Below are 13,968 nucleotides of genomic sequence, written 5' to 3'. Positions count from 1 at the left end.
TACCCCAAAGTTCTGAAATTAAATTTTATTCTTTATTTTTATGTTTTGTCACATACTGAACACTTTTCCCTCTTATAGCAACATCCAATTCTCACTCTAACTATTACTTATAAGCTTTAGGTAATTTTACTGATTATGTTATTTTAATCGGTTTCACTTAAAATCGACTAGCAAAAATTGTTTAACATAATTTCTAACTTCATATTCTTCCATAAAACATCAAAATACACAAATTTCACATATGGTTAATTTTTCAAATTTCAACCCTAGCTCGAATTAACAGTTAAAATAGATAAACCGAGCTACGGAAATATCAAAAATACAAAGAACATTAAAAACGGGGCTAGGATGCACTTACTATGACCTTGAAAAAGCAAAGAAACCCTAGCTATGGTGTCTTCAAAAATTCGGCAACAACCATGGAGAAGATGAGCATATTTTGCCATCTTTTTCCCCATTTAATTCTATTTATTTACCAAATGACTAAAATGCCATTTCTTAAAAAAAATCCTATTTCACTTATTTCATGCCCATTTTTGTCCACCATTAACTAATGGTCTAATTACCACACAAGGACCCCTAATTTATGATTCCATAACAATTAAATACTTTTAACATATAAAACTCAACTTTTACACTTTTTACAATTTAGTCATTTTGACTAAATTGAGTGCTCAAACGTCAAAATTTTCGAATGAAATTTTTACGAAAACTTTCCATGAAATCATAGGCCATAAAAATATAATAATAATATTTTTCCTAGTCAAACTTGTGGTCCCAAAACCACTGTTCCGACTAAGCCCTAAATCGAGCTGTTTCAACTCTCCCCCTTTAGAGATTTTCGTCCTCGAAAATCTTACCAGAAAAGAGATGTGGGTACTACTTTTTCATGGCGTCTTCTGGTTCCCAAGTGGCCTCTTCAACTCCGTGTTTTTGCCATAACACTTTCACTAATGGTATACTTTTATTTCTCAACTATTTAACTTCCAGAGCAAAATTTTTATAGGTTCCTCATCATAAGTCATATCCGATCGAATTTCAACTTCTGTTGGAGAAATTACATGTGTAGGATCAGAACTATAGCGTCGTAACATCGATGCATGAAATACATTATGTATCTTCTCCAACTCTGTTGGTAAGGCTAACTGATAGGCTACAGGTCCAATCCTTTTAATGACTTCATACGGCCCAATAAAACGTGGACTCAATTTACCCTTTCGACCAAATCTCAAAATCTTCTTCCACGGAGATACTTTCAAAAATACTTTATCTCCCACTTGAAACTCGATTTCTTTTCTCTTTAAATCCGCATATGACTTTTGTCGGTCTGAAGCAGCTTTCAAACAATCACGGATTATTTTTACTTTTTCTTCAGTTTCTTTCACCAAGTCAACCCCGTGAATCTATTTCTCACTGAGCTCAGTCCAATACAAAGGTGTTCTACACTTACGTCCATATAATGCTTCATACGGTGTCATTCGTATACTCGACTGATAACTATTGTTGTAAGCAAATTCAACCAATGGTAGATATTTCTCCCAACTGCCTTCAAATTCTAAGACACAACATCGGAGCATGTCTTCAAGAACTTGAATTACTCTTTCAGATTGTCCATCAGTTTGAGGATGATATGCAGTACTAAAGCTCAATTTTGTACCCAAGGCTTCTTGCAACTTTTTCCAAAACCTCGAAGTGAACCTCGAATCACTATCCGAAATAATGGACTTAGGCACCCCGTGCCACCTCACAATTTCAGCAACATATAACTCCGCCAACTTGTCAAGTGAGTAATCAATACGTACCGGTATAAAATGGGCTGATTTTGTCAATCTATCAACGATTACCCAAATAGCATCTTTCTTTCTAGGAGTCAGAGGCAAACCCATCACAAAATCCATCGTGATTATGTCCCATTTCCACTCAGGAATCAGTATTGGTTGAAGTAAACCCGAAGGTACTTGATGCTCAGCTTTCACTTGTTGGCAAACTAAACACTTTGATACAAATTTCGAAATATCCTTTTTCATGCTCGGCCACCAATACAATTTCTTCAAATCATTATACATTTTCGTACTACCTGGATGAACTGATAAATCACCACTGTATGCCTCATGTAAAATTGTCCGAGTCAACTCATCATTTCTCGGTACACATATCCTATCCCAGAACATCAGACAATCATATGATCTAATTCAAAAATCTGAGTCCCCACCTGATTCACACTGAAATCTCTTGGCTTGTAATTCACCATCATTCTTTTGAGCTTCACAAATTTGCTACAAAAAATAACGGTCTAGCTTTCAACTCAGCCAAAATTGAACCATCCTCAGACATAGCTAAACTCGCATTCATAGTTCTCAAAGCAGACAAAGATTTTCTGCTCAAAGCATCAGCAACTACATTCGCTTTTCTGGGGTGATAATCAATCACTAGCTCATAGTCTTTTATCAATTCGAGCCATCTTCGTTGTCGCAAATTCAAATCCTTTTGATTCATCAGATACTTCAAACTTTTATAATTAGTAAAGATTTGGCATTTCTCACCATACAAATAATGACGCCAAATTTTCAAAGCAAAGACGATAGCAGCTAATTCCAAGTCGTGCGTAGGATAATTCTTCTCGTGTGGTTTCAGCTGTCTCGAAGCATAAGCTATTACTCTGCCCTCTTGCATTAGTACACACCCAAGACCATTCAACGATGCATCACTGTAAATTATAAAATCTTTCCCTGTTTCAAGTTGCACCAACACCGGCGCCTTAGTCAATAATGCCTTCAATTTCTCAAAACTTTGTTGACATTTATCAGTCCATTCGAACTTGACATTCTTCTGCAATAATTTAGTCATAGGAGAAGCAATCATGGAAAATTCTTTAACAAAACGTATATAATATCCAGCCAGGCCCAGAAAACTTCTAACCTCAAATACATTCTTTGGCGGTTCCCAATTAACAATTGCCGAAATTTTACTCGGATCAACCCGAATACCATCACTTGAAACTATGTGTCCCAAGAATCTGACTTCATGAAGCCAAAACTCACTTTTACTAAATTTAGCAAACAATTTCTTCTCTCTCAAAATCTGCAACACAGTTCTCAAATGTTCGGCGTGTTCGGATTCATCTCGGGAATAGATCAAAATATCATCTATAAACACCACCACGAACTTATCCAAATACGGTTAGAAAATTTGGTTCATTAAATCCATAAAAATAGCCGAAGCATTAGTTAAACCGAAAGGCATCACAATAAATTCATAATGTCCATACCTCGTTCTGAAATCAGTTTTTGGCTCATTTGACTCTTTAACTCTCAGTTGATAGTAGCCAGATCTCAGCTCGATCTTTGAAAACATTGTTGCCCCTTTTAATTGGTCAAACAAATCATCAATTCTCGGTGACGGGTACTTGTTCTTTATAGTCACTTTGTTGAGTTGACGATAATCAATACAAAGTCTCATAGAACCGTCTTTCTTTTTCACAAATAACACAGGAGCACCCCAGAGAGAAAAACTCGGTCTCACAAATCCCTTATCTGTTAACTCTTGCAACTGAGATTTTAATTCTTTTAATTCAGTTGGAGTCATTCTATACGGAGCAATGGAAATTGGTACAGTCCCAGGTAACAGATCAATAGCAAATTCAACTTCTCTAATCAGAGGTAACTCAGGAAATTCCTCTGAAAATACATCTGGAAACTCACAGACTACCGGTACTGATTCAAGCTTCGACTCCGATATCTTAGTATTTATCACATAAGCAAGATAAGCTTCACACCCTTTTCTCATGTATTTTTGAGCCGACATATTCGAAATCACCGTAGGCAATTTACTTGATTCATCTATTTCAACCCGAAGAATTTCACCATTTTCACACTTCAATTCAAGGATTTTCTGTCTACAATTTACCTTGCCATCATGCAACATCAACCAATCCATCCCCAGAATAACATCAAACTCATCAAATGGTAACAACATCAGATTAGCCGGGAAACAATGACCTTGAATCCTCAAAAGACAATTCTTGCTAACCTTATCGACTAACACATATTTGCCTAAAGGATTTGACACTTTAACCACAAATTCAGTATTTTCAACAGGAAAATTCTTATTAGATACTAAATTCAAACAGACATAAGAATGAGTAGACCCGAGATCAATCAATGCAATAACTTCAGTATCATAGAGAGAGAATGTACAAGTAATCACATCAGGAGATGAGGCTTCCTCACGAGTACGTATAGCATAGGCTCTAGCAAGTGTTCGAGGTTCTGGTCTTGTAGCTATACCTTTCATTACACTTCTACCACTATCTCTACATCTGGTGTTTCTCGGTAGTCTACCTCTGCTGACAGTATCACCCGATCTAACATTCTAGAATTTTTCTTCTACAATTTTCTCAGGGCAATCTTTAATATAGTATTGTCGAGAACCACACTTGAAACAAGCTCGGCTAATTAACCAGCATTCACTAGGATGTTGCCTACCACAATGCTGACACTCTGGTTTACTAGGCTTCACACTACCCACACTTGCTACTGAAGTAGCTTGAGCTTAGGGACCCGAATATAATTTTCCCCGGTCTCGACGTTGATATCCAATTGAAGTAGTCACTCGAGGATTCATCTCTTTAGACTTCTTTGACTGAGTTTGAAATGGTTTACTCATGGGCCGCTTTCTTGTATCTCGAGCCTCTATCACAGCTTTCTCTTTTCTTTATTCAATTCTTCAGCCTTACAAGCTCGATCAACCAATACCACAAATTCCTTCAGTTCCAACATTCCAACAAATATTCTAATGTCTTTATTTAAACCATCTTCAAACCTTTTACACATAGCAGCTTCTGTGGGTACACATTCTTGGGAATATTTACTCAGTCTAACAAACTCTCTTTCATACTCTGACACAGACATTCGGCCCTGCTTCAACTCGAGAAATTCCTTGCATTTTTGATCGATGAACCGTTGGCTTATATATTTTTTTCTGAAGTCATCCTGGAAGAAGTCCCATGTAACCCTTTCTTTCGGAACCACAGATACCAATATTTTCCACCAACGATATGCTGAGTCTTTTAATAAAGATATTGCACACTTTAAACATTCTTCGGGAGTACAAGATAATTCATCTATATTATCCCTGAAATCTTCAGCCCCATGCTTTTGAATTTTGTCAACGGGAGGTTTACTTGATCTTACCAAGTCAACATTTTGTGGAGCTACGGGAACCGGTTGAGGAATAAGAGGGGGTAGAGGAGGTTGAACATTCAGACTTGCACGAACAAATTCTGTATACCAATTATTCATCATATGAAGGAAGGCTTCCCGAGCCTCATCCTGACTATGTGTCTCATGTCTACTTTCATCAAGCGCGGTCCCTTGCGCGGGAGCCGGCGCGTTACTCTCAACATCATCTGCTACACTTCGGTTAGGATCCATTTACTATATAAAACAAAATTTTAAATTGTCAGAAATCATCACACTATCACAATATATTTATGGTATGTATAGATAGACTTTTACATGCATTATACTAATCCCAGAACCGGCTAAACCGTAGCTCTGATACCACTAAAATATAACACCTTTTACCCATATTCATCACAGAAACAAGGTAAGAAGTATTATCAAACGATCTATTTTTTTTTTACAAAAATTTGACATAATTCCTTTTCGTAAACATTTAATCCCTCTTGTAAATTTTTGAAACACAATTTCAAACAACTTCAATATTTCAACCAAATACAGTTATATGTTCAGACACAATTTATCCATCAATAACATTCTAAATACTTTGTTAGTAGTTTTAAGAAAACAATTTCTCAATTAATATACACCAACATTTTAAACCAAACAATATTTTATATATATATTTAAACCACATTACATTAATTCATCTATACATGCCATATTTCAAAAGTATTGGTTGCAAAATACCCAAAAGATGATGATGATAGTGTGGATGATGTTCTGACCTCGTCCAATTTCCGAGATGATTGATGTCACTATAAAACAAGGGAAAATAAAGAGGAGTAAGCATATAGCTTAGTAAATATGTATGTAATTGATAAACAAATTTCTAGCATGATACCATATATAATATAATTTTTATCACACATAAATCTATTATTTATTCAATTTCCAGCAAATTGTTTTTCTGCGTCATAGTCACTAAATTATTTCTATCTGGAGCTACGGAACTTCAAATTAAAATCCGTAAATTTTCCCTGAAACAAGAATCATATACCTCTTTACCATAAATTTTTCATAATTTTTTATCCAACCAATTAGTACAGTTTATTCTCTAAATGTTTCCCTATTTCACTGCTTGACATTTCTGACCTCTCTTCACTAAATGTCAGTTATCTCTTAGTACATAATTCAAATGATGTTCCCACTTATTTCTTTTTAAAATAGACTCAGTAAGAAATTTAAAAATGTAAATTAAAAACATAATCATTTTTTTATAATTTTTAGTGATTTTCCAAAGTCAGAATAGAGGATTTCAAAATCATTCACACCCTGTCTCACTAAAATTCCTATATCTCAGAATATATAACTTCTTTGACCATTCTTTCTCTTTTATGTGAAATTATACTCATTAAGATTTAATTACATGTCTTATTCAACCACTAACTCAATTCCTATAATTTTTGGTGATTTTTCAAACTAACATCACTGTCACTGTCCAAATCTATTCTATTCCAACATCTCTCATTCACATAGCACTATAACCATTTATTTTATAACACAATAAAAAACTTCATCACTTCAGTCACTCTTTCGCAACTTATCACATTTCTACTACATACTCATATCTCGTTGAACATGTCGGTATAACAACAAATATTTGGGGGTTTTCACATAGTACCATCCATGTTACTATTATCATTCGATACACGTAGTAGCCTTCACATAGTACTACACACGTGACCAAAGCTTTTCGGTACACATAGTTGCCTTCACTTAGTCCCCATTCTTTATCACGTTTTAGAAGGACTTTTGGCTGAAAAAGTCCTTTTCCGTTAAAAGGAATGAGGAATAGCCTCCTTTTCTTCAAAAAATTTCACCATCTCTAAAGGACTTCTCTACAGATGAAAAGCTAAAAATTTCTCCTTTTCTTCAGGCAAAAGTGCTTTTGGCTGAAAATTGACCAAATTAACCTGTAGTCTTCTCCCACAAACTTTATTTCCCCTCCTCTGCTGGTTCTTTGGAACTATCTTCTCCAACAAACGTGCTTTTGGCTGAAAAGAACAAAAATTTGATTTCTCATTCAGGATAGTTGCTACTGATTTGAGGCAACCCTTCAGTGCTTAAAAGCTTAAAAGATACCCAGGAGAAGGTACATTGGTTTGTTTAAATACATAGTTATTTTTGATGCCCTAAAAACTGATTATATTGATTCTTTCAATTTTTTTCCTCATCGTCTTTATTCGTTGACCTTTCTTGGTCGGCTCATTGATTTCAATTATTTGAGCTCTTAGAGTTGGATATTTTTAGATGCAAACGTGACCTGCTTAGCTCTTCAATGTTTTCGGCGATTTGTTGCATAATTTATGTCTAAGATTAAGATCGTGTTTTGCCGATTTGATTTAGTTTTTGCGTTTTCTTTGTCTGAAATTATGACTAGCGAAGCTTCATCATCTTTTTTTTAAGATGTAATTCCCTTTGATTGAACCTACATTTCCTACCCATCTTGAGATATAGGCCCATTAGTAGTATTTTGGATATGCCTGTTGGTCATAAAATCATTGGCTTATTGTTTCATAGTGGAAATCAGCTTTTATGTTTGTATTATGTATGCCTGACAGTTATGAATCTAGAATTGAAATGCTCATGTCATTGATATGTCTCGAGAATTCCACACTTGCTATGGCTGATTCAGTTGGTTAATTTTGTGAGCCGTAAACATGAAATATTACGTTTGGTGCTTATTGCTTTAAGAATACTGAATAGGTGTAGAGTTTTGTACTTTTTGTGTGGAAGTACATGTTTGCTATTATCACATGATCCATGATTTATCAAACTTCTGATCCTAGATGACTGTGCATTCTGAAATGCATCAGCCTGTAGATTGTTGTCTCTCAACAAGTTTGACTAATGCATTGCTGCCCAGGCTATTTGTGTCTTTGTTTTGACACATTCGAAAAGTTCTCATTATCCTAATCAGTTCTTGTTTGACTATGTATTTGGCTTTTTGGAATATTTTGCCAGGCATTTTTGGCATTACAAAAGTTCAAAAGTCATCAGCTATCTTTTATCTTAAACTATAATCTTGTATTCTTTTTTCCTTAGATATTACAGTTAATGTTTGCCTGTTTTTCTGGTCAAATTTACATGCTAGTGCTGATTGTTTTTGAAACCAATAGTACTCTTATTTGTTGCATTTATTCAATTCCTTGCTGCTGGTTGCATTACTACCAAGGCTGCCTGACGTTTTCATACATGTGTTCCAATTTCTCCTTTTATTTTCTTTCAAGTTCTGGACCTAAGTGTAAGTTCCTACAAGAGGAACAAGCAGATCCTTCCACAGACCACTCATAATCTTCTGTTGGAACGGCGACTTATACCACCGCCCTCATCTTCAATGGTTGTTTCTCCATTTTCTTATCAAAACTGATATAAATGTATGCATTATTCAATCCCTGATAAGTTACCAGTCAACTATGGCCTCTCTCAAACCAGTTTGAAACAACTCATTCTTATTTTCATCAATCCAGCTACTGTTTCATCCAAACTCTGTAATTCACACTTCTTTTCCTCTAAAGTCCTTTGTTTTCCTAGCAAGAATTTTTGTTAACTCTTCTCCGACATCTCTCCCCATCCTTTTCAGCTCAAAACTAGGTAAGGCATAACCAAAACCTTTATTTTAAGCTTTTTGTACTATTTTCTCTAATGTTTTCAAAAGTCTAACCTGATTTTTGTTGTGTTTGTTGGTGGAATGGGGTAGAGACTTATGTTTGGGCCATGGTTTTTTTTTGTTTGTTTGCCGTATGTTTTCTAAATAATAGTTCAATTTGATGTTTTAAAAAAAAATCTTACCTTCTTATTGTTTTTTTTTTAATTTAGCAGAAATGTTTTATTGGATTTATTTGCTTGTAGACTGTGTTGTGGTGTTTTTGAAAAAGTGTTAGACAGTATAAAACAAAGGTTGGATTCGGATATAAAAATCTTATGTTTGATCTGTTTAGAAAAATATATTTTATTTCTTTTTTAAGTTTATTTTTTAAATTTAAAATTTGAACTTTAATAAGTAGTTAAACTAATATTTAAATCTAATTATATCTAACAATATGATAGCTTTGGCCTTAGAGATGTAACTGAATTACCCAACTTTGGATTGCAAATTTATTGATAAATGATTGATTTGGTTTAATTTATTGATATATAAATGGATTGATTTGGTACAATATCTTTTGTAAATGACACATTTGGTATAATAGTGAATTTATTGATAAAATCAATAGTTAGTACAATATCTTTTGTAAATGATTGATTTGGTTTATTTTATTTCTCCTTGACTATTTTCAGCTTATTCTCAATCAACCTATTCTAGAATTCCTTGGTTCTTGGACTTGACAAAGTAAATCCCTGGTTTGTGAGCTTATTACGTTTCTTTCATTACTTCTGCCTTGGATTCTAAATATTTGGATGCAGTTAACATTGATGTATCAATTTGCAAAATTCTATTTATCTTTTTTTTTCCTAAAGAAATGAACTTTACCTCTATAAACAATGGGAGCTAGCCGTGTTATTGCTGTTAGGCTAGTTTTTGAAGTTTCATTGGACATTGGTAATATAATAAAGACATATAACATTTACTATCGGGTCCATTTTTTGGTAAAATTAATATTAGAGGAAAATATTTTGATACACATGTAAACAAATACACTTATGTGACATTTGATTTTCTTGATTGTTTTACTGGCTGAAACGAATCTGTTGGTATACACAATAGATGAGTACTTCGGCGGTTGAAGTTAGTGGTGAAAAGGTGAAAGCAATGTGGGATAAGAGATTGACAGAAAAATTTTGTGATATTTGTATTAAAGAGATATTGAAAGGCAATAGGCCTGGTACTCATTTCACAAAAGATGGATGGTTGAAAATAATGACCAACTTTGAGAAAGAAACGGGAAAGGGTTTTTCACAAAGACAACTTAAAAATAGGTGGGATGCCCTAAAAAAAGAATGGAAAGCTTGGAAGAAACTTAAAGGCGAAGATACTGGTCTAAGGTGGAATCCTATAAAAAGAATCGTTGATGCATCGGATGATTGGTGGGAAAGTAGGCTACAGGTACATTAATAATTCTAAATATTTTTGTTTTTTCTTATTTATGAGGTTATTGATAATTGCTGTTATTAAACTATCATTTTAACTGTAGGTTGTGCCTGAAGCTCAAAAATTTCGTACTTTAGGCATTGATCCCGAATTCAAAGGGAAGTTGGATCAAATGTTCATGGGGATAGCTGCAAAGGTGATAAAGCATGGACACCTTCTTCTGGTACACTCTAGACTGATTTTTTTGAGGATGTTACCAACGAAATACCTGAAGAGAATGAAGAAGAAAATATAAGAAATGATGTTCACATTTTAAATTATGTTCACATTTCAAATGATGTTCAAATTGATGGGAACGGTCAAAAAAGAAAAAACCCTGAGATATCAAGTTCACATTTTAAAACTGGAAGAAAGAAATCCTCGAAGCAAATTGAAGGGGCTGCAAGATTGTCCAGTCAAATAGAAAAATTATGCAATGCAGCTGACAATATGAGTCAAGCCATATCTAGTTTGACTCCTGTTATGGATCCATATGGTATTCCACAAGTAGTCAAAGTGCTTGACAGCATGTCGGAAGAAGTTCCAGAAGCTAGTCCGCTATACTTTTTTGCACTTAAATTATTGCTCAATAAGGACAAGCGAATTATGTTTTTATCAATTAATCTCAAGATTAAAGCTTTGTGGCTTAAGTCGGAAATGGAGGATAGTTGAGCATTTTCTGATCTTCTAGGGTTCAGAGATATCTATTATGTGACAAAACAACAATGCTAAACTAGTTTTGTTAATAGTTATTTATGTTTGGTTTTTGGATATTGAATTTATATTCTACTTATTTATGTGTAATCTAGTTTTATTAATAGTTGCTTATGTTTGGTCTTTGGATATTGAATTTATGTTCTACTTATTTATACTAAATTAGTTTTATCAATAGTTGTTTATATATTATTTTGGATATAAAATTTATTCATAGGTGATGAGTATAGTTGAGAATTACAGCGGTGATGAAAATGGTGATGAAAGGGAAAAGAAAGAGATTTTACAACGCATGGAATGTTTTAATCGATTATTTGTTGCTGCATCTTCTTCCGTGCAATTATATCACGAGAAGTATATATTGAGGCAACCATGCATGGATTCAAAACAGTCAGGTAAGACATGGATCCGAGAGATCCTCGACGGTCATGAATAACGTTGTATGATTAATTTTAGGATGTCTAAAATGGTATTCACAAGTTTGTTGAGAGTTTTGGAGACAAGATACAACTTGCAAACTTCAAGAAACATATCTTCTAGTGAAATGTTAGGAATTTTTTTATACATCTTGGGCACCGGCGTAAAAGCTTCCCAATGTCGAGAAAGATTTTAGAGGTCTGGATCAACAATAAATCGACACTTTGTAATTGTGCTTGAGAAAGTTTCAAGGATGGCTACTGATCTAATTGCACCAGAAGATCCTTTTTTTAGCTCAATACCCGAACAAATACGTAATGATTCTAGATATATGCCGCATTTTAAGGTTAAAATTTAATTTTATATTATTATATTTTAATATATTTGGTTGACTAAAAATATGCACGAGAGTAATATGATTATTTGTTCAGGATTGCATTGGTGCAATTGATGGTACTCACATTGCCGCTATTCTTCCACCAAATGAACAAATTCCCTACATTGGAAGAAAAGGTATCCCGACTCAAAATGTTTTGGCAGTATGTGATTTTAATATGTGTTTCACCTTTGTCATGGCTGGATGGGAAGGATCGGCACATGACACTAGAATATTTCTTGATGCAATTCGAGATCCGAAATACAAATTTCCGCATCCACCAAATGGTTAGATATTTTTTTATATGTGATTTTTTAAATAATAAAGTATAAGTTCTTTAATTGATAATTTTAATAAAGTAATATGATTAATTGTTTGTTATATTATGACTTGTAGGAAAATATTATCTTGTTGATTCTGGATATCCTCAAATGAAAGGTTATCTTGGACCATATAAAGGTCAGCGATATCATTTACCTGACTTTCATAGAGGTAGACCGGTATCTGGTAAAGAAGAGGTATTCAATCATTCACATTCATCATTACGTAGCGTGATTGAACAAACTTTTGGTGTTTTGAAAACAAAATGGGTCATTTTAAGGGATATGCCAAGTTATAGTTTTGAGAAGCAAACGATGATCGTTGTTGCTACAATGACGATACATAATTTTATCCGAAAACATGTCGGTCAAAATGATGCAGATTTTATGGAATACAAATATATTAACTGGGCATATGAGAATATTATTGATTCAAAAAATGCGCATGGTCAAGAAAGTGATGATGACGACGACGACGATGATGATGGTGATGATGACGGTGAATCAAACAATTCAAGTGGTTTTGAAATGGAATTAACAACAGATACTATAGCTTCTAGTTTAATGAATTCACTTTAAATTGTAAATGCTATTGTAAAATTTTTAGTATTTATATTTGGTATATAAATATTATTCCTTTTTAAAACTTTAATCCAAATATATGTAATATTTTAATTCGTTAGGTTTATGTTTTCTATGATATGTTAGTATATAATATGAGTTATATATTCAAATACATTTTAAATAAAATAATACAAATGTGTTAAAAGCATTAATTAAAAATAAAAAATAATTTTTATAATAATACAATCATGTCAATATCTAATTACAAATATTTAATTTTTATATTTAAATATTTAAATATAGTTTATATATTCTAATTAAATTTTATAAATTATTGTCATTAATATTAATTACTTAGAAATATTTAAAATTAATATTATATATTAAAATATTAACAATAAGTTATAATAAATTATTTTTTTATATTTTTGCTAAAATATCATAATATTAACTAATTTGAACATTATTTAAATACATATTTGTTACTTTATAATATCATGTCTAAAATGGACATTTTATTCTTCAAAAGCACTTCTCAAAAGCACTTCTCAAAAGTAATAAAGAACTAGCCCTAAGTACTACACATGTGACCATTATTTATCGATACACGTAGTAGCCTTCACATAGTACTACACACGTGTTCATCGATACTTTATTCAAATCTTTACCATTCCGACAGTTCCACAAAGATTCTTACTTCCCAATAATTTACAATTTCTCCATAACACATTATAATATCAATCTTTCCACTCAACTCCATAACCAATTTAATAATTCGATTTGAATCACTTCAACCATTACTTGCAGTTGGTATATCCATAAACCAAACTGATTTTAAACAAATTAACTATCAATTTCAAATTTCTAACTTTTATATAACTATTTCATATTCAACCCTTTCACATATATTGTCACGAAATATAATAAAAATAATTATAACAATATATTAATTACATACAACTTACATCAATACAAAATGTAGAGATTTTGAAATTTAATCCCCAATCTTCTCTTTTCCTCGATTAAGGTTGACTTCTCGTCTTTCTTAATCTATAGCAGCAAATTGAGTTTGTTTAACATTCACATTTATTAAAACAAGCTTCGACTCCATTTTTGAAAAAATTACTATTTTGTCCCTAAACTTTTGCATAATTACATTTTTACCTCAAAGTTCGGAAATTAAATTTTATTCTTTATTCTTATGTTTTGTCACATACTGAACACTTTTCCCTCTTATATCAACATCCAATTATAACTCTAACT

At 32.9% G+C, this 13,968-nt stretch overlaps 1 protein-coding gene across 4 annotated transcripts; it reads left to right on the top strand.

The window, feature by feature from the left end:
- The first annotated feature begins 6,950 nt into the window (after positions 1–6,950).
- LOC107910247 (L10-interacting MYB domain-containing protein-like) lies at positions 6,951–11,203 on the top strand. Of its 4 annotated transcripts, none has more exons than XM_041088485.1 (4): positions 6,951–7,335; positions 9,525–9,576; positions 9,952–10,290; positions 10,379–11,203. In XM_041088485.1, the coding sequence occupies exons 3-4, from the start codon at positions 9,952–9,954 to the stop codon at positions 10,568–10,570; spliced, it is 531 nt and encodes a 176-aa protein (XP_040944419.1). In that variant the 5' UTR covers positions 6,951–7,335; positions 9,525–9,576; the 3' UTR covers positions 10,571–11,203. The 4 variants fall into 4 exon arrangements, with proteins under 4 accessions (XP_040944419.1, XP_040944420.1, XP_040944422.1 ...); XM_041088486.1 differs by having other exon boundaries at positions 9,525–9,587; XM_041088487.1 differs by lacking the exon at positions 6,951–7,335 and adding an exon at positions 8,474–8,837.
- Positions 11,204–13,968: the final 2,765 nt, after the last annotated feature.

This window comes from Gossypium hirsutum, chromosome D02, assembly GCF_007990345.1.
Source record: "Gossypium hirsutum isolate 1008001.06 chromosome D02, Gossypium_hirsutum_v2.1, whole genome shotgun sequence".
NCBI lineage: Eukaryota > Viridiplantae > Streptophyta > Magnoliopsida > Malvales > Malvaceae > Gossypium > Gossypium hirsutum.
Note: the sequence above shows the minus strand (reverse complement) of the source record. Positions and strands in the feature narration are given on the sequence as shown.